At 44.3% G+C, this 21,889-nt stretch overlaps 1 protein-coding gene across 2 annotated transcripts in view; it reads right to left on the bottom strand.

Moving 5' to 3' along the window:
- The window catches only part of LOC135378632 (thyrotropin-releasing hormone-degrading ectoenzyme-like), a 294,976-nt gene extending 280,112 nt beyond the window's left edge, over positions 1 to 14,864 (bottom strand). The window contains exon 1 of one of the 2 annotated variants that reach the window (XM_064611713.1): positions 14,757 to 14,864. In XM_064611713.1, coding sequence (XP_064467783.1) covers positions 14,757 to 14,762 — 6 coding nt within the window. In that variant the 5' untranslated portion in view covers positions 14,763 to 14,864. The remainder of the gene's footprint in view (positions 1 to 14,756) is intronic. The other variant, XM_064611715.1, reaches the window with a different exon arrangement.
- Between the last annotated feature and the right edge of the window lie 7,025 nt (positions 14,865 to 21,889).

Here is a 21,889-nt window from a genome sequence, read left to right as displayed (position 1 = left end):
TGTCAATTCTACCTTTTCCTGAAGGAAAGCACTGGAAAATTTGCAGTGTAAGCACATTGGTAAAATAGTGACGGCAAAATTCTTACTTTCCTTTTTTTTTTTTTTTCTGCTATGACAATATCACTTCTTTTCTATTCACGTACATTGTTGTCACGTCACTGTTGCACGGGAAAACAAGGCGAGTCCCGCTACACTTGAAGTAACAGGAAATATTACTTTATAATTTCCTCAAACGAGGTTACGTTCCACTTGAATGAGGAACAGTAGCAACAACAACAACATAAAAGACACGGGTAAAAATGGAAAGAAACTGAACACTAAACAGTTTACAACACCGTCGCTGCGTGCTATCGCATCGAATCACATTGTACAATGATTAACAGATGACCTGAGAAAGCACAGAGCGTCGAGGGTGGTGTCCCCCAATTCGGAGCGAACTATTCTGAAAATACTGGCTGCCGAACTGAAGGTCCGTTCAGTGTGCGGAGTGTGCGACTGTAGAATATGTATACTCTAAAAACAGAACTTCACCGCACAGCACGCTGTCCGCCAACCATTGACACGAATGACAGGGTTATCGCTTCTGATTCGAAGAGAGAGGGGGGCGTACGCCTTTTTGTGGCAATTTGGATATATACAGATTGCCACAAAAAGGGGTACGGCACCTATTGATAATCCTATCATTCGTGGCAATCGTTGGCGGACAGCGTGCTATGCGGTGAAGTTCTGTTTTAGAGTGTACTACTGCGCTCACACACCTTGTTGCGAGGACAGGGGTGATACAAACGCGCCATTGTTGTAACTATCCTCAAGCGGGTGCTTTTGGCAAAACTGCCATCTTCATCAAAACGTCATTTTGGGGTCATGTGACTTACCGACATCTTTCCGTCGTCATAAAGCCAAGAGATGAACATATTTTGCCAGCGTAAACTATCGTATGTTGCTTCTTCCGCAACATGGTAGCCCATTCCTGCTTCGTTTAAGTACATTGCATCGGCTTAGTGAACCGTAACGCACGGCCGTCACCATAGCTTGGAAAGTCGTCAACAGTACGAGGCCTCATGTGCAAAACTGCGGGTTTTACTGCGAGATTATCGGATAAAAATAATTACCGTGGTCGAAAGACATCCAAAACGTCGCGCGGAAACACCAACCACATTGTTTACAAACGGTTTGGCCCCCGATTACGGGCGCAGCCATCTTTAAGGTCACGTGTGCCTTGACTTTTGCTGTGACGTGCGACCAGGACCTCTCCAGGATGCATTGCGTTCGCCCAGAACGCTTTCGTCTGCGGGGCAATACACTGGATGCCACCTCTGTGGTTGCGAGCCCCTTGGCCGAGACTTGTGCACGCGCTCCGACTGGTCGACAATCTTTTGAAACCGCATTTTGTACGCGCGTGTGTGCGTGCAGCATCTCGGCCGTTTCAGCATAGTTACGAAATAGCACGGCCGGCACGATGTCCTCCTGTGTTTCGTCTTTTGGTGGTGCCAATCGACCCCAATCGACAGAACAGTTTGTAGAAATATGTTCGCGGACCGATTCGTGCGTCGATGTGATTCTACGCCTGGTGTGCTGTTTCTTAACACAATTATATCCCACGAACAGTCTATTAACAGCGACACTCAAATGCTTCACGAGTTGGAGCGTGACGAACACGTTCGGGTGCTGCCGGATTTCCAGGACTGGCAAGAAAGACATGATGACGTGCCACACAAGCGCTTTCTGGTTCGCTTTAATGTATGATGCACTGCAAGCAACGCAAGAAGTTGCTTGTCATGAAATGGTATGCACTCATGGGACTATGATAAGCTGTTGGAGCCTCCCAAGCAGCAAGCAGCTCCAAGCAGTTGGAGCAGCAAAATGTACTGAAAGTCGAGTGCAATAGGGGTGGACGGGTAGGTGAAAGGCCTTGAACAGATTCGTGAAACTAAAGGACATTGATAAGACACATACCGTCCACCCCTATTGCACTTGACTTTCAGTACATTGTGCTGCTTGGGCTGATGCCATCCACGTCGTCTGGTAACACGGACGCCGCGGAGTTAAAGGGGCACTAAAGTGCGAAAACAAGTTAACTTTAAATTACGTTACACGCTATGTTAATTTCGTACTTGTTGTCATAATTCAAAACTTTGATTCTGTTGCGAAGCTACAGTCAAAATTATACCGGACTCTTTTGGGCTTCGGCGCTGAGCAGTGGACGACCCTCTAGCTCGTACGTTGGTATTTTTAGTCTGAGATGCGCGTGTCACGACATGGGGCAGTCTCGGTGAAAACATAGTACGCGTTGCGAAGCGAACTGGCGTCGCTGTTCGAAGAATGTGAAGGTAAATGTAGTCAGTGGAACATTCGCGAGAACTGTTGTGGGCTACAATTCAGTGAATCGGTATTGAAAAACGCAGCAGTGCGCATCATGCCGCGCATATATGGAACGCTGCGATCGGACCCGTTCCAAATCCACACGCCCACGATAGGCATATGCACGCTTCTCTTGCTGTCTCATTGGATGCCGCCAATGTTTGCCTCCTAGGGATCCAATTCATTGCCGGCAAAGACGGCTCTGTCTTCACTGCGTTTTGCTTCTAAACGGTAGCGTTGTGTGAACTAATTTTGTTTGAAATGTTAAAACGCGGACTTTCTTTGAGAGCAAGTTGCTTTTGCATTTTAGTGCCCCTTTAAGGGTAAGCAGTGCCTTGCGGAACATTCGCACAATAATAGAATTCGTAGAAGTGCCGGCAATGTTGTTGCGGGAGATGCAGACGCGCGGATGACTCCGTGCGGCCAATAATGCCAGGAGAGGCAATCGACCAAGTGTTCCTTCACTACTTTCGGCCAGATGTTCAGCAACGACGACGAACGATTACAGTTATTTCAACAAGAAGTGAACGCGTTCGAATTCGAAACACATCTTTCTGCACGCGGCCCGTGGCAACCAATGGCCGCATTTGCCGTTATGCCGCACGTAAATCATGTACAGTCACAGCGCAGGGACCGCCCTTCGTCGGCTGCAATATGCTAACGCGTTTTGCACCTGTTTCGCAGTGCGTCAAAGAGGGCAGTGATATTTCAGCAAATACTTATATTATGGCGCGTGAGGAAAATTTCATGGACTACGGCAAGTGGAAATCGCCCCCAAACTTCGGAAATCTACCGAGGTCCACAAATTTGAAGAATATGACGACTGCTTTCGGAAGATGGGCTCGCTCTAATGAGTGTGAATCGCATGGCAACATAATAAGGGACGCCCCTGTTCACCACGTGGGTAACTAAAGTGTCACCCATTTATGAAAGAGGGAATCGATGTGACACTTTCAATTATCCTCCTATTTCCTTGCTTCCGACTGTTAGTAAGGTGCTGGAGAAGATCATTCTGCAACGCTTGGACGTTTTTTTTTTATTATTCAAATCAGTTGCTAAGTTCATCCCAGTATACATTCCGCAAAAAGAAATCAACCACGATTGCGTTCATTCATGCGACGGAAAAAATTAGAATGAATATCGAAGAAAAAATATTGTCTCTGGACATTTTCGTTGATCTAACCAAGGCTTTCGATTCAATTAACCATAAAATTTTACTTCAGAAGCTAGATAGATACCGCATTAGAGGCACCCCTTTAAAATTAACAGAAAGCTTTTTGAGCCATCGGAAACAGTATGTTATTCAGTCTGGCGGCAGTTCCGAACTCGGAACGCTCTCTATGGGTGTCCCCTAGGGTTCATTATTAGGTGCCTTCTTATTCCTCGTCTACATAAATACATACCGGCCGGAGTAAATGAGAAACCAACGCCCGAGAAGTATTTTTGCTGATTTACGCGGCGTTCCTGCGTTACGTTGCGCCAAACTCCGAGGACCGCCCTGAAACCATGTTATCTTTGCCGGCTTCTGTACGGAAAACGGGGAAAGATATATTGTGCCTGTGAACCTCGCTGTAACCGCAAAAGGCCCTTCGTTCATCCTGAACCCGACAAAACAAAAGCTAGCGTGTTTGTGGTACCTCACGGCTAACGCAATCATGCCGCTTTTTTACACGCCTTTGACATTTTCTGCTGACTCACTGCCTCCACCTAGAGACATGAAAATTACTAGCCTTGTTGCCCGGGGCATGAGGCATATTTGTCAAAAAAAAGTGGCTCTCAGGATGGTCGGGCAAGGTGAGAAATAATTCGTGAAATATGCGAATTTTTGAAAATTCGTCATATTGGAACGTAAAAGACAACATGTGGCCAACGATGTACGAACGTTCTGCCAACGGTGAAATATACGTCGGTCCCTCCGCTTCAACATATAAAAAAAATCTCAGGGGTACTTTTTTTTTTGCAATGATGTTTTTTAAATATGACATGGTTACGAGAAGCGAGCATCCGTGGCTGTTATGTCACCGACGTCACAGATATACAGTCAGATACACATTTAAGGTCTTTTATTTGAAATATATCAATATTATGCAATGCAATCAAGGAACACACGCTATGACAACAATTAGACATCCATCAAGGACCATACTTCACTCAGTTCAAATCAGTGACAGAGGACGGTGGTGGACTTAGTGTTCAGTCTTCTTGGTGCTGTACACCTTGTACGGGACAGATGCCGACACTACACGTACACAGTTAAAAATGAACTTCACCACATAGCGCGCTCCTAGCCAACCATCACCCCGAATGACAACGTTCTCGCCCCTGATTTGTTGAAAACGGGAGGAGGAGCCTATTTTGTGCCGTGCATAATGCAAATCAGGGCAGATAACGATATCATTCGAGATGGTGGTTGGCTAGGAGCGTGCTATGCGGTGAAGTTCATTTTTAAGAGTGTATAGGGGCTCGAAGGAATGGAAGTCTCGAGTACCCAAAATAGCATTCGCTAGCTGGTAGTGAGGCGCCCACACGTCCTGCTCCTGCGACGCATCAGCAGACGACACCCACATAGGCACTATGTTCCGCAAATTTCTTTGCGCCCACCGGAGAAGATCTCGTGGTGTCAATATTTGACGGTCGAAGGGTCTCTGAAGGCTAGCTTTTGCCGCCAGCCGTTTCACTGTTCCTCCAATACCGTCACAGTGTCCTTTCCCATGTGACGTATCAAAGAAGTTCCATACCCCTTGGACACCAAAGTCAGCTTCGTGAAAACACAGGTTGATAAAGTTATTCTTGTTTTTATACTGAGAAGCAGCACCATCAGAAAAATAATGCAACTTCTTAATGTGGCGGTGAGCAGTCAAGAATTGTTCTAGGAAATTTTTTTGAAACAGATGAACAGAGGCGTTGTCATGGGTTGGGGAATCCGATATGAAAACGTACGACCCATTTTGCAGTGTTTCATTTCCCTGTTCCTTAAAGTGCACTACAATCGGATGTACTGTCGCCTGCGAAGTGTTCCAATAGAATGACTGGGGGGAATTTTGCGCTAGAAAACTGTAGTTCTCAGAGAAGTTCAGCTGCACGACCGCTTCATCTTCAGGAAGGTTATCTTGTAGCTGTTTTAAGTAAAGCGATTGCGATGAGCTTATGAAGTGATGCTTCTTTAGGGTCTGGAGGGCACTCAGGAGGTTCTGGCTGAATTCTTCCGTTGGTACCACAAAGGTACGAAGCGCTGAGCGATCACCAGGCACCCATTGTTGAAATGTAACTGCGTCACAAAATTCCGATATTCGCGCCATGTTGACATCCAAGATTTGCTGAACAACGGATAACCCCGGGCACTGAGCACATTGGTCAAGCATACAATCCTCTGAGTCCAGGCGACACACCATTAGTCCGAGAAGTTATTTGTAGTTCTCTTCCATCCCTGCTGCATGAAGCATCATCTTTATATTCTGATGGTAGCTGCAAACACAAACCGAGTGCGTTCCAGGATCTCCTGCAATGACGCACCACGGTGGTCTCAGGGCTGCGAATGTGGAAAACCCAGCTTTTATACTTGGATTGTTTGACTTTCATATCTCAAAGGCCTCCCTTAGGTCAGTCAGCATCAGGCGCTTTTGATGTCCCTTCAAGCGTCCTTCTTCCCCGGCATGCCGTACGATATAAAATCATCCTCATAGAACTGACGGATGTTCTCTTTAGTATCACCTCGTACTGGCCTTCCCCTCGAGCTGGTGGGTTCAGTGAGGATTCCCACGTTTGTCCTAATGTCCTTGGCTTTGCGCAGTATACGGTTGGACGCCCCAAAATAGTTCATAGTCTGCTGTCTTGACCATGATAATGGAGCCAAAGTCAATATCACCACTTTTCTGGAAAAGTTTTCTTCAGTCGCAAACCTTTCCTTCGGGTTCTCGAGCAAGGTTTTGTAATCTTCCACGACTACATGACACCCTGTTCCTGAGGTGGACGGTTCGTTTAATGCCACTCCCAGCGTTGTCTATAGAGCTTTCCTTGCTTTACATTCAATTTTTCGAAGCTTCGCTTGCGCGTAGCTCTGTCTTCGGGCTGCTGACACCTCTAGCGTCACCGGAGTTTCTCCAAGAATTTTCGAGTAATCATTAAGGAGATGTAGATCCTCCTGCTCCGTTTCCCTCACTTCTTGTGTGGGACTTGAGCGCGGATCTGCTTCAGTTGGATTGTCCTCATAGTGATATTTCGCGCACTCCATATAGCATTTTGGACACAATCTGTCGCCGGGAGCAAGTTTAAACTGTGTAGTGCGCTTCGCCAGAGCCGAAAATATTATTTTAGTCCCGTGCACGTTCTTCTTGTGTTTCTCGAATCGATCCACGCAACATTTCGATGCCAACTTATCGGTGTGCTTGCGAATATAGATGAGGTAGTGGTCTCTCCAAACTGCTGCTATTGAAGAAGGTAGCCGCTGTGCGCGAGCAGAAATAAGGTACTGCTCTTCTTAATCTAAGTCGCCGAACTTGGTCACGGATGGGGTACGCACGTACTGATGGCATCCTTTTGGACCGAATGAGCAAATTGTAGTGTCACTCACTTCTGGTGGCGTAGATGCAGAATCCATGGCCAGGCATACCAGTACCGCCGGCAATACAAGCGGCCAACGATGCACGCAGAGGTACGATGTAAGTGTAGTCGGTGGGCTTCACCAGTGCAGTATTGCGCACAATTTGATGGACACAGGAAAGCTGTAGGCAGCTGGACTAGACAAGGTCCTTCGCAAATGTCGGTAGGATAATTTTGTTGGACCGTCACATGTGTTTCCTCTATAACCGGCGTCTTTTGTTCTCAGGGCCACCAGTACTTGTTTTTGTATCGATAACACGGAAACTAATCTTGTCACGACATTGAGTTTTAAGAGGATTTGAGGATTTATTGCAAAGCACATATACATACACAAAGAAAAAGAGCCAGAACGGGGAACGTTCAGCCAACCGTCATTATCGCATTGGAGCGAGCGCAGATACTGGTGTGCCTTATCTCCTCACCGGAAGCCGTCTAATGGGATACAGGTGTTGGAGGAGGAGGAGGAGGAGGAGTGCCGTTGGGAGGAACCCGAGAGGTCTGCCTGCCTGTTTAGGCGGCATGTTTCTCGGGAAGGGAAAGGTGGTGGAGAGGAGGAGAGGAAAGGGTGAAGTGGAAGACCGAGCGGAATCCGCTCGGGGGGAGGATAGCTGCGTCCATGGGCCGACTTCAGGGGAACTGTGCCGGCATACGCCTATTACACATCTGAGGGAAACCCAGGAAAAACCCCAGACGGCACAGCCGGCCCGCGGATTCGAACCGCGGACCTCCCAGTCTCCAAGCGCACGCGTTACAGCTGCGCCACCGGAGCTGGTGATACAGGTGTTTGTGTCATTATTGCGTGCATACTGTGGTGATCTGTCTCCAAAGGGAGACCAAACAAAAACCAAAGCACCACTCGAACAAGGCACAACCAGCATAACCAACAGTATAGGCGTAAAAATCGAATTGTTCGTGATCGTGACGTGAAACACGCCATAATACGGCGCACAAGGGTTGAAAGCGTACAAATTGCACAAAAAACATAAATAAAGAAATAAAATCAAATAAAATACACTTCGACTTCCCCCTTTGATGGCTTTGCATAGTAGTGACATATAGTTCTATATACGTATTTGACTGTAGTATATTTGTTACATAACAGCCACGCGGCAACAGGATGCTCGCTTCTCGTAACAGTGTCACATTAAAAAAACATTGCAAAAAAAAAGTACCCCTGAGATTTTTTTCATATGTTGAAGTGGAGGGACCGACGTATATTTTACCGCTGACAGAACGTTCGTACATCGTTGACCACATGTTTACTTTTGCGCACCAATATGACGAATGTTCAAAAAATTGCATATCTTCACGAATTATTTCTCACTGTGCACGACCATCCTGAGAGCCATTTTTTTTACAATTATGCCTCATGTCACAGGCTACAAGGCTAACAATTTTCATGTCTCTAGGTGTAGCCAGTGAGTCAACAGGAAATGTCAAAGACGTGTAAAAAAAGCGGCATGATTGCGTTAGCCGCCGTGGGGTACCACAGACAAGCTAGCTTTTGTTTTATCGGGTACAGGATGAACGAGGGGCCCTTTGCGGCCACAGTGACGTTTACAGACACAAAATATCTTTTCCCGCTTTCCGTACAGAAGAAGTGAAAGATAACATGATTTCAGGCCGATCCTCGGAGCTTGGCGCCACGTAACGCAGGAACGCCGCGTAATTCAGCAAAATCCACGGGGGTCGAGCGCCACGATTGGATCGCTTCATATGGAATGACTAACTTTCAAAAAACGTCATATATGTTTTTTCCGACCGTCTCAAAAGAGCCTGGATTTCACTAATTTGCAGCTTTCCTTCGGAGGGAATATCGTTTCTCGTGTTTCTGTCACCCGGTTTCTGGGCGCCTTTTGCAGGAAAACTTATCCTGGCACCATCATATAAACCATGTGCGGAGTACAATCTCCAGTGGATTGTATGCTCTAAGCAAACTCAGGAACCTACTCCCAAGTAACATACTTTTAACCATATGCTACGGCCTGATTCATCCCATATCAACTACGGCCTTGAAGTTTACGGTCTCACTTAAAACTCTAATCTGGGCCCACTGCTTTTTGCCTAGAAGCGTGCGCTACGAATTATCCTTTCTGTCGGCCGTCTGGAGTCGGTGTCGTTCGCTTTTACTCTTTTGTCTGTACTTAATATTTTCGACCTCCGTGATTATAAAGTTGCCCTTCTTATGCATAACTATTTCTACAGGTCTTTTGACAGACAACAACTTACTGTTCACAATTTCGTTCCACCATTCCACCATATTCCCTACGAAACATGTCGCATTCTCTTCAATGTCCGGGCTTTCGCTCTAATTTAGGTCATTTCTCCCTTTCTTCTTTTGGAACTATATAGGTTGTGGAATGAACTCTCACATAACCTACAGTCAACAACTAGTTTTCTGGCTTTCGAGCGCTCTTGCAGATTACACTTTCAACAGCGGCATTAATCTTTTTATATAGTTCAATGGCATGTTCATTTCTTCATGTCTTCATGTCCATTGCTTCATTGTAGCAACTTATACCCTTTGTGCATATTGTATGTATTGACGTGTGTCATCTTGTATATTTCCTCGTCTCATTATGTGCGGGCTACTCCCTCATAAGATGTATTTGAATAATGTGTTTCCTAGCGGGACCGTTTAACAGGGTTTCCCCTCACGGTCCCTTATCTCAAGTGTGTTCCTGATTTTGTGTAGCACTAAGCAAATAAACAATAAACAAACTTGTGATATGCCATAGGAAGGGAGTTGCCTCAGGATAGAAGCCGCCGATATTTCGAACAGAGACTGTTCTTCTTCTGGGCACCATCCTCATCATTGGCATGGTATTTAAAGGGTTAGGTGTGAAGTGTTTAAAGGTTCATGCAAATTGTGGGTCAACAGCCCGAAGGGAAGAAAGGGTCCGTACGGGCTTCTACAGCCGGAGTGAATGGCCGCTTTGATAGAGTGTGGAGGGGGTTATGTGAACGTAGTGATCTAGGCTCCAGACCGGTTACAGAAAAATGGGAGGTTCACGAACACGTGAACGAAACGGGACAACAGGCAAGAATTGGCAAACATAGCGAAAGATAAGGAGGTTGGGGGATCCGGACATTTCGGTGCAGGACATTTCGGTGCAAAACGTTGCTGAGGGTTCCCGGAAAAATGGTCCCGGGAATGGCTGTCACAATGTTAACGTACCGTAATAAAACAAAGGGAAGAGAGCGGTTGGCATCGAAGGCAGTGTTGTCAATAAATTTGGTTTACATAGAGAAGAACGTGCGTTATGTGTTTTTTGTGCACTATTATAGATTTAGGACATGTTCTGCATGTGTTCGTGGTCTCTCGTGGATTTTAAGCTTTTGGGGCATTTGCTTTTTTAATATTTTGCGCCCCATGTTCTGGTCGGTGCTGTACAGAAATTCATTTTTTTAATTTCTTTTTTCAAGACTAGATGAAGAATTGCTTTTTAATTTTGTAGTGAGTATTATCTCGAAGGAGGCATCTTCAAGGTACGGATATTATGCCATTGGTATTTCATTTGTTGAGGACGTGCCGGTTGCATCTTTGGTGGAATCATTTGATTAAACGTTATTCCCCTTGTATTTCTACATATTTTTTCCTCGGTGATGGCCGCGTATTTTCAAGGCCCAAACAAGCATATAATATTACCGTGGTGCCCCTCCAAAAGCTGTTGGACTCGCTAGCCATAAACTGGTCGTCTTTTCAATGGTAAAAACAGTGCTTTCATAGATAATGCACTTATGCTTCATAGGTATGTCGAAGAGGCGGTTGTAGAAAGTATTGCTAAAGTAAGATACGATAGTCATAAATTTAATTTTAATAATCAACAATTTTTTGCTCGTTTATTTTTAACATAGTTCATCACAAATCACTCACAGGGTGGCGATAATGCGATAAAACTGCTTATTTCATGCTTGAAGTCTTCTGTTCCATTTATGGAAACTTTAAAAGCCACGGGAAGGTGCAGAGCTTTTATCCAAACGGGAACACAGGAACTGCTATATTCCCTGCTGAACACCGGGACATGGTAACTTGGTAACTTTTTGGAATACAAGGGGAATAACGTCTAATCATATGCTTCCACCAAAGGTGTAACCGGCACGTCCTCAACAAATGAAATTCAAATTGCATAATATCTATACTTTGAAGATGCCCTTTTCGAGATGATACTCACTATGACAAAGCAATTCTTCATATACCCTTGAAAAAAGAAATAAAAAAAATGAACAGCACCGACTAGAGAGTGGAGCGCAGAATATGAAAGAAGAAAATGCCCCAAAAGCTTAAAATCCACGAGAGACCACGAACACATGCAGATCAAGCCCTAAATCTATAATAGTGCACAAAAAATACATAAAGCACGTTCTTCTCTATGTAAACCAAACTTCCTGACAACACTACTTTTGATACCAAGCCGCCCTGTTTCTTTTGTTTTATTACGATATGTCGACATCCTAGCAGCCATTCCCGGAACCCACGTTGCAGTGATCCCCCGCCGCTGGAGCGCTTTGCACCGAAATGTCCATGCACCGAAACGTCCGTGCACCGAAATGACCTTGCACCGAAATTTCCGCACCGCAGAAAACAGTGGCCATGCAGAACATAACAGATGATAATGGAGATAGAAGGGAAAAGCATATTTTATTTGTGAAGTACTTCTAGGGTGCCTTGTGATTTGTTGATACCGGACGGCTCAAGAGCGTTGAACTTGTATGCCATGATCATCGCCGCCGTTTACGAAGATATGGGTTTATCAAGGTGCTCACCAAGTAAACACGAAGTCCGACCACTCAACACACGCGATATAGCTATGCGAAACCTGATCAAGACGCAACAGTTACAACCACCAGCATCACCGTTGAAATCCACCACAAGGATTCTGTTCACATTTGACTTCATTAGAGAATGTTAGTATAGGTTGAAAGTTCACGATAACGGCTACGGAAACGTGATAGGCCAATCGCGTGGTAGGCCCCTCCTTCGCATAGAAGGCCAATCGAACTTTTGAAGTGGTTGCCATCACGTCGCTGACATTTGATTTAACGATTGGGTTTATCGCATCCTAGCGCGCTTTCGATGTCTTCACCACCTGTTTACACAGCGCTTTGTGAAAACCGAGGCGCATTAAGCACCGGCTGTGCATAGCGCACTCTCTCCATTCTGTCCCTCTCGGTGTGGAGACTCTGTTAAACGGGTTTTTAAGCCAAGGGAGCGTTGCGTATACATGTGTTGTGTACACGTCGCGTGTGCAAAGCGCCTCTACACTGTTAAAACAGAACTTCACCACATAGCACGCTCCTAACCAACCATCATACTGAATGATATCATTCTGTGTCATGATTTGTTCAAAACAGGGGGGAGGCGCCTATCTGGGACAAGATAATCTGTCCCAAATAGGCGCCTCCCGCCTGTTTTGAACAAATCATGACACAGAATGATATCATTCGGTATGATGGTTGGTTAGGAGCGTGCTATGTGGTGAAGTTCTGTTTTAACAGTGTAGGCCTCTGCACTCTAAAAGCTCTACTTCACCGCATAACACGCCCTGCGCTAACCACACTCTAAAAACTGAACTTCACCTCATAGCACGCTTTGCGCCAACCATTGCCACGAATGATAGGGTTATATCGCTTTTGATTCGAGGAGAGAGGGAGACGTACGCCTTTTTGTGGCAATTGTCATGTATCCAAATTGACACAAAAAGGCGTACGCCCCCCCCCCTCTCTCTTCGAATCAGAAGCGATAACCCTATCATTCGTGGCAATGGTTGGCGCAGAGCGTGCTATGCGGTGAAGTTCAGTTTTTCAGTGCAGCACGTGCGAATCTCATCGGAATACTTTCACGCTTTGATAACGCGTCGTACACTCTTAAAAATGAACTTCACCGCATAGCACGCTCCTAGCCAACCATCATCTCGAATGGTATCGTTATCTGCCCTGATTTGCTGAAAACGGGAGGCGTACGCCTTTTTTGTGACAATTATGAACAGCATAAGTGTCACAAAAAGGCGTACGCCTCCCCTTTTCAACAAATACGGGCAGATAACGATATCATTCGAGATTGTGGTTGGCTAGGAGCGTGCTATGCGGTGAAGTTCATTTTTAAGAGTGTAGTTGCTGCACCCTAAGACTGAGTATGTCCTCTTAAATTCACCTCTCGACGTCTCATGTACGCGTGCGAGTCATAAAATTACGAAGCGCACCACGAAAAAACTACGTCGCAGCAATATGCGGAAACGCCAGTTAAAGGCGTTCAATGGCGGCGCGCCAACGGCGCCACCTGGGGAGAGCCTATCGAAACAGTTTCTGAAAAATGGTCTATACATGCCTTTCTGCGCCACTTCCGGTTTGTTGCCAAAACAACGTCCGGTTTCGCAGCAAACACGCTCTGCGCCAACCACTATGCCGACTGATACAGTTATTGCTTCTGATATGAGGAGAGAGAGGGCCGTGTCCGCCTTTTTACGCGAAATCAAATTGCCACAAAGAGGCGTACGCCTCCCATTTTCAACAAATCAAGAAAGTGAAAGATATCATTCTGCATGGTGGCAAGGTTCCGAGCGTCTTTAGTCGCGGAAGGACCGGAAATCTTCGTATCACCGGAAGTTGTGATGGGGGTTTGTTTATGTTTGCCCGAGAATGTCATGTATTGCTCAGGCTTGTCGAGTGGATCACATTCGGCAAAAGACCAGAAGACATAAACAACGAGATTTGGGCGAGGCAGACCACACTTAGGGACGACACAAACAAGTAAGCCTCAACGCCCAGAAATCAACGAATGCAGTACCAGAAGACAATAGGGAATGTTCAAACTGATTTTTTGTGTGAGTGTCCAACATGCAAATCACAAAGTGTGCAACAGATTGATGAAGATGTCAACTGGAATATGAAGCGTTCGGTCCGTGTATTAGGGTACCTTGTGTATAACGGGACCGGGATTCACAACAAATGGCTTCGTGAGTGCGCACTGCTGCAGTATCTTGTTCGTTATAACATTTTATCACCAAAGCGCTTGTGTTGGAGACTTTTTCACTTGTAATAAAAGCGTTTATCGAGCTATATCTTCTTTGAGAGAGTACGGAAACGTTCGCATGGGACATCGTCCACTCGCCGTTGTAGAAACGCTGCATGTCGTTAGCTGCGGGCGTTTTTCGAGAGCGTCGCTCTCTGTGTTCTGCCGCTCGAAACACTGCTCATACGGTTGGGCCTTAAACGTCATCTGACGCGCTGAGGTACTGAAAGAATCCAGAAGCCGCCAAATCTCAAAATCTAGAATCCGTTGCGGTGGTCGCATGCTCTATGCCAGTTTTTGAAACTGCTTGAGATGGCGGGAGATGTTCTCAGAGTGGCTTCGCACACGGGATTTACGTGGAACACACGGCCCAGGTTCCTTTTAGCAAGCACAGTGCACTCATCGGGAATAAAAGGTAAGTGAACGGAAACGTTGTGGGTACCCAAATGAAGGCAGAAGAAGAGGTGGACGACATACAGAGGAGAAGAAGAAGTGAGTACAGCAGGGTTTTATAGCGCATTCCATTGGCAAAGCTGGGTCAAATTTTTGCCCTGAGACTGGACAAAAGCTGTTTGAAGGGACAAAAGGCGCGGGGTAAAATCTGCTCTCCCAATGGAATACGCCATTAGTCTTCCTATGAAAGATTCCCATGGATTCATGGTGGGCAGTACTTTAGCAATGCGGTTATAACTAATGTGCACTGTTAAACAAAGTGTCCCGCATCGCACTGTCGTACAGGGTTCATATTCGCGAAATGAGAAGTAAGGCGACAAATTCCACTTACAATCATGTCTCTTCGTTTCTACTGTTGATATCTATGTGTCATCGCCGTGGGCCCGTGTGGAGTCGAAGCCGCTTTCGGTTCTTTTATTCGCTGCATGGAGATATAATTTCTATGTGCATCGTATATCGAATACATCTTCTGAAGCTGTTTCGTTGTGAATGAAGCAATAGAAATCATCGACACAAGTTTACGGCCACAACCATCTGCTCATCTCTCGATGGAATCATATATTTCAATAACAACATCGCAGCCGGTAATTACATACACGTATATTACTACATACATCAATCTATTTGATACTCGGGCACATATTCCATGAGAAATATAATACTGTGGAGGAAACTGTGATCGACACTTGAGCGGTATTCATCCCTATATTCCTCAGAACCAATCTTCCACCTCATTTTGCAAACTTGAGATGGCGGAGAGCGTTAATGTGTCTCAAAGGGAGGAGTTTTTATAGCAGCTGTTCCGGTGTGTGGCAGAGGGACGTTCATCGATAAAATGCGACAAAAGTGTGGCATATTGCCATGACAACGATCAGTGTAATTACAAGAAAAAAAAAATCAGACCTTTCATGGTTGTGTCACCAAATTAGCACAATTGCGATACCCACAAGTCTCGTACAGCCCAAAAAGCCCCTGTAAAAACGTAGCACAGGCATCACCTTATTCAAATAGCCGTTAGGTGAAGCCCACGTTGCCCTATACTTAGCCTATATAGCGCCACGTATTTTGAGAACTACTTCGCGTTTAACTTCCTCTTCACCCGAGTAATTCCAATGCTGTGTTGGATATGTGAACTACTCTTGAAATACTCGTGGGGTGAGGGTATGAACTGCTATAATGGAACTGAAGAAATTCGAAGTTGGAAGCGTATCCCAATACTTGGCTCCATGGGACCACTGCTCTCCAGCGTTCGTCGTAAGGGAACATTGAGGCGAACACGGAGAGGCGCATGCGCAGGATCGAACAGGTTCAGGGATTTCTATTACTGCATCTGTACTACTGGAATACCGGATACCAGTACAATTGAAATATCGCATTCGATACTGGTGCCTAACCGTAAGCTGCGTGGTTGCAATTGCAGCGTAGCATTCAAATATGCGTGTGGAAACAAGCTACTTCGTATAATAATACTCATATATGTGCAGTATAAACACGGAGAGCCTTTTGATGCGGCTATGCGACTGTCTGGCTGGGGTGTGCAATATAGTCAATACCCCCCTTCAAAATATTGGGGCAAAGAAAACATTTAGATACGCAGACGATTATTTTACTTTCTTTGACGGCGTTGTTGTTGTTTCTTTGAGGATAGTAATGGCGTTGAAAGCATTATCAATATCTATCGCATGTGCTCCCAAGGTATCGTGGGTTTCAAGTTCCTATTTCAATTTCTGCAGGTACAGAAACTTCGTCCATGTACAAAAGGAAGAACCTGACAGGGTACATGCACCAGCATGGCGCAGTCGGTGGAGTCCATAAACCGGGTACATACAAACAGGTTGATTATGCCCTCACTTGAGTGCAAGAAAAGAAAAGCAACAGGGGCACAGGATGGCATTCTGAGATGATGACAAATAACAGTAGCAACTTAGGTAGCAGATGGGGGAAATAACTGAAAATATCTAAAGTAGCCCATTATAAGTAACCTATTAAGTATAATGAAGTCTGACCTAAAAGCAAGTTTAAATTGATGATATGAATATTGGGAAACTATGAACAGCGCGAACCTATTAAGGAAGTGGGGAACTAGACATCGCATGGACTGTCTGTCGTAATTGATTCTCAATGATGGAATTGCAAATTTTCGAATGCATCTTATAGGGTACAACATCGTCCTTTGTGTAGGTAAAAATGACCTTCAACTAGTCTAAAAATGTGTATTCCCAGTTTAAATCAGAACATATTTTCAACGGTGAAAATGAGGGCGTCTCGAAAAAGTTGTGTAGTAAGAGTAAAAAAAATCGGCATTAGTGATCATGCGCACAGCGCGACGTTGAAGGAGACGTAGCTCACGTAGATTTGCTGTACGTATATTACCCCAGGTAAGTAGGAAATAACAGATTTTTGAATAAACGACGGCGTAATAAATTTTCCTAATCAACCAATTTAGAAGAATGTTCCTAATTTGGCCTATTGTGGAGTTTTCATGAAGCAACACACTAAGAAATTAGATTTCATTTGTTCGTTCAAGGGGAACCCCCTTAATACGCAACGTAAATGAAGATTCTACTGGCTTGTTAACTCGTCTAAATACAACAAATTCAGTTATATTTTAATGTTTGCAGTACGACGGTTTGAAACAAGCCAAATAAAAAAAGCCTCTAGATAGCCGTTCGTAGTCGAAGACAAAAACGATAGATTGTCATGAGAAAAAAAGATACTGGTATCGTCACAGTATAGAACTATGTTGGGAGTGGTAGGCATGTTGACTATATAATAGATATAAAGAAGAATAAAAGGGTCCCAAGAATGGACCACAGGGGCACACCATATCTATTAACCCTTACCAGTTCCATGCTGAATCCAACACTATGTATTCTTACATACTCTTAACGAGAGGACAAGTAACTTTTGATCAGGTTATATGCTACACCGCGTGTGCCGTATAAGAATACAATTTTTCTGATAAAATATTGTGGTGTATTGAGTCAAATGCCTTTGACAGATCTATAAATATTCGAACTGTATATAAGCTTCGCTCAAAATTTTGCGCGATGTTGTCTTTAATATTAATCACTAATATTATCCCACGCTTATGTAGATATTTTGAGAGCCTTTCCTTTCTCACTTTTTTGCAATTACCTTGGAAAATAAACGGATTATTGAAATTGGCCGGTTAATATTTAAATAATTTTTATTATTTAAATAATTCCTTAAAAGTCATCCGTCACATAACGAATACGCCTTACTTACAGACAACCCGTGGCTTGTTTGAAGCTCTGGGTATAATTGAGAGACACAATATGTACACCTCCAGACTGCTGTCTGCGTACAGGTTTGGTAATGTAACTTATAGGGAGCTTCTACGGACAACGTCAGTGCTAGAATTGCTTAATTCTTCCATATGCCTCTGTGGAACTGATGAATGGAATACTCCATTCTGCCGCAGAAATTACGGCAAACATGCCCTTTCTTTTACTCTCCCGGAGCTCCTAAATCGGTAATCCAAATGTGGGAACATTGTAATCGGATACGGTAAAAAGGAGCTTCGTACATTTTTTGCTAACCCGTGGTTGGTACTGGTATTGCTATCATGTACCAGAGTGTTCTAATTTGCGTGTATAATCTTTGTAGCATACTTCATTAAGTGACATTCCAGCTATTGTTTTAGACATTTGTTAAACTTTTTCGACTGATTGTTTCCATTGTCTGAAATGCTGCTTCCGAACCGTGGGCAGCGGGGCCTTGTAAAGTTGCCAGCTGGCAGCTTTTTGCTCCTTTGCTCAACCATGTATATGGTAAATTGAATAAATTGAATTCAATTTTCCTTCCTTTAGTAATGAGAATTATTATAACTATTTTTAAAATATCTGGAAATACTCACGATTCTAAAATGTTGTTACAAATATAACATTATTTGTCGCATATGCGAAGCACAACGTGCTTAAGAGGAAGTACCTTAAACCCGTCAGTGCCAAAAAGTGCAGAGTTGTCTAGTGTGCCTACTACAGTTTCGATTTCGGAGACAGTGACTGGAATAGAAAAATAGAGAAGTCTGGTAGCTCCTTGGGGAACTGTAAGTGGGCAAAACCACATAGTGGCTGATCTATTTCTCCGCGGCTGTGTTCACTCTTGTTGAAACCACCAACATTTGCTAGAAGGTCATTAATCTTATTAGCCTAACTCCATACCGGTGTAGGTACAGGAGCCAATACTCCACTCTGTAGGCAAAGGGCGGGATTCACTAGCAGAGGCTAAGTTTCTTACTGTTCTCCACATCTTTTCTGGATTATTATACACTGAAAAAAAGAAAAGAAAACAAATATCGGCCATTTTTACTGAGAAAACACACAAAAAAAAAAACGCATTGAGCGATGTATTTTATTTTATAGAATGTCTGTTCAGAATATTTACAGAAACCTAGTGAAAATTACGGAAAACTTAGTAAAAGCACAGAATATCCGTACTTTACAGCGTCAGCTGTATAGTGGAGACTTTCGCAGGATTGCGTCGGCGTCGTCGGCATTCGCATGTCCGCACAAAACTTTTATCGCATGTACGCTCAGCTCTGGAGGTAAGGAGGGAAATCCCACCATGCAGTTTGCAACCGCTATCGATGGAAAGTGAGATAAAAACCAAAGTACGTCAGCAAAGTTTGCCGACGGCATGGAAAATGTTGGGCGGTGCTTTATCGTGTATGTACTCATGCCTCCCCGTACGCGCAAGCTTCTTGCCCTCGGAGACCTCAACGTGAGTGTTTCACTGGCCAAGAACACATCTTTCCTAAGTGATATGTCCGAACAACTGGGCCTTACGCTGTGCACCGACACCCACCAACCCACAGCTAGACTTGGCTTATGAATAGACTGAATAGACAGCCCCCTCGTTTAGGACACCTGACGCTGAATTTCGCTTGTAATATTTGATAACAGAGCAATCTGCTGTATTTTACAGAATATGTGTTCAGAGTATTTACAGAAGCACTGCGAAGATTGCAGAAAGTTTAGTAAGAGTACAGAATCTCCGTACTTTTTGATGAAAGAGCGATTCCGCTTAGGCTACACTCTTAACTCGGTACCCTTTATTGTAACTTTTAGCAATGTGTAACCTTTCTATAGACGCATATTTCCAAATATCGTAGAGGTTACACGTCCGATACCTATATTTAGAGATTAAACACAACTTGTAACACGACACTGGAGCAGCAGTAGAGGTTACTTCGGTGTTCAACGGAAATCCAATCGTCGTAACTTCGTAACGTTGTAACTTCTAAACGAATTCCGCGTTTGAATTTCCTTCGCTTGTTTTTCTTGTTTCTTTGCAAGGTAACCTGTATAAAAGGCACTGCTCAAAAGTCATTGCGTTCTCGTTCAAGCCGCACATTCAATCATTCAGTACGAGAGTGTCGGATCAGTGTGCGTTACGTTATTGTGTCTCTGCGTCTGTACGAACTGCGGATCGTGTTCAGAATTGTGAAGAATGCACAAGGGTCAAGTGACGGAACTTTATCAGGGTATTTCTACGGTATGTTCACTACAAAGTTTACGTGGTTGCGTTTTTGCTGGACAGTCTAGGAACACTAATAACAGCACAGTCTGTCTCTCTAACACGGTTCAACGGTTCGACACAGTGTGTACGTGTTTGTCTTACGTCCGTTATTTGCTTAGTCCTTTGTCATCCTTGTGTTTTACTTCTTCGTGTGCTTCTGATTAACCACAGTCGCTGATGTGTCATTCTGACATATCAGAAAGGAATAGAAATGTTTTCGGCGTACTGGAGGGGAGGAAGTTGCAACAACGTGGGACTGCAAAGAGTATACCTCCTTGAAACTGAATGTCGTTCATCACAGCTGAAGTGTTGGTATTGTGACGTCCTCATGTTCTTGCCTCAGCTGTAGTTCCAGGTTTGCCAATTAAATAATACATATGCTCCAGTCTTCCAGTACATGTGCTCGCCATATTCTTTCTTTCTTTCATTTGTTGTGCATGCGAATCTGTACATGTAGTGATCACTCACTTTTCGCCACTGGATGCCCTTAGATGAATTACGTATATTATAGCTATATGTTCCGAATGACAGTATGCCTTCTGCACTGATGAGAGCTCATTTTGAGCACCATTTGTTCTGTAGCGTCTGTGAAGAGGCGAGCGTCTTAGAGACAGCCATGCCTTGCGAAACTGTAACTTTTACGTCGGTGTGGCGGTTAGGAGGCAGTAACCTCTATTTATAGGTGGTCTGTGTAACGTTTATAGAGGGTATTGCCCATAGGTTGCAAGGTAACTTCTGAAATAGAGGGTAAAAATTTTGAAATTTTTACCCTTTACTAGAACGTACCAGGTTTAGAGTGTAGTACTTACAGGGCTTTCCGGTACCAGGTGAAACCTCCGTATTAAATGCCCATGGGGGGATTGCTTTTTCTTTTTCAAATACATGCACACATATTGCAATGTACCTGTATACATGTGTCTAAAAAAAAAGAAAGAAAAAGCAGTCCGCCCCGTGGGCCTTTAATACAGAGGTTTCACCAACCAGAACCGTAAATCGCTGTATGTATTCTGACCACACGTAAATGCTCTGTGAGGGGTCATGTAGCCAATGGGAAACCTCAGAAGTGGGGGTTGTAAGGATTAGAAGAGACCGTTTTTGCCCTTCGCCATTTGTGCATGCCTGAGGTGGGGTGCCGTACACCAAAACATCCAAACCACCGATCCAAACATACGTGGCTTTATAGCATGATGTGACGCAAAACATGTGATACGCTGTGCATACAACAAAGCTGTGAGATTACACGTGCTATTTAGTGAGGAGACAACATTTCACTCCAGAACAATGAGAAGGTTAGACCAGTCTTTCAGCTAAGTAGTTTTCACATTGGGAATACCAGGGTTTTTGCGGGCAAAGGCCGGGTATGGATAAACATAAATTTTCTTCAGTGTATGTTCTCTCGAAATATCGAGAGTAGCAATCCTCGTTTGCCTTTCTGACGTCAACAGTAGCTGAGTGCGAGTTTGCTTGAATTCAGCCCAGAGTGCAGAGTTTCGCTTTTTCTTAAAAGAAATTGAAATAATGTGTTTGCATTTTTTTTTTTTTGCTTTAATACGCCGCAATAATGCTGTGGTGATCCATGGCTTCTTTATTTTGCCGGGGCGGGCCCTCATTTCTTGCAACAGGAATGCTTGATTGTAGCACTGTGTTACGTTATTTGCAAATATAGTGTATCGTGAGTCAACTATTAAACGTGTCCCGGTTAATGCAGATATCCGAAAATAAAAGTCGGCAAGTGTAGTGTCATTAATAAGACGAGTATGTCTTGCAGCTGGAACAACGCGCACGTGTGCTCTAGTTTAAAAAAAAACACAAAAACAAAACTGGTTAAGTGGTCACTTATCGGGATACGAAGTACTCCCAAAGACACAATATTAGTATTGCTAATGCATGGATTGGAGTAATGAGCGTGATGAGGGACCA

Source organism: Ornithodoros turicata, chromosome 1, assembly GCF_037126465.1.
Source record: "Ornithodoros turicata isolate Travis chromosome 1, ASM3712646v1, whole genome shotgun sequence".
In the NCBI taxonomy this organism is placed as follows: domain Eukaryota; kingdom Metazoa; phylum Arthropoda; class Arachnida; order Ixodida; family Argasidae; genus Ornithodoros; species Ornithodoros turicata.
The sequence above is the reverse complement of the archived record's forward strand: the minus strand, read 5'-3'. Positions and strand labels throughout refer to the sequence as shown.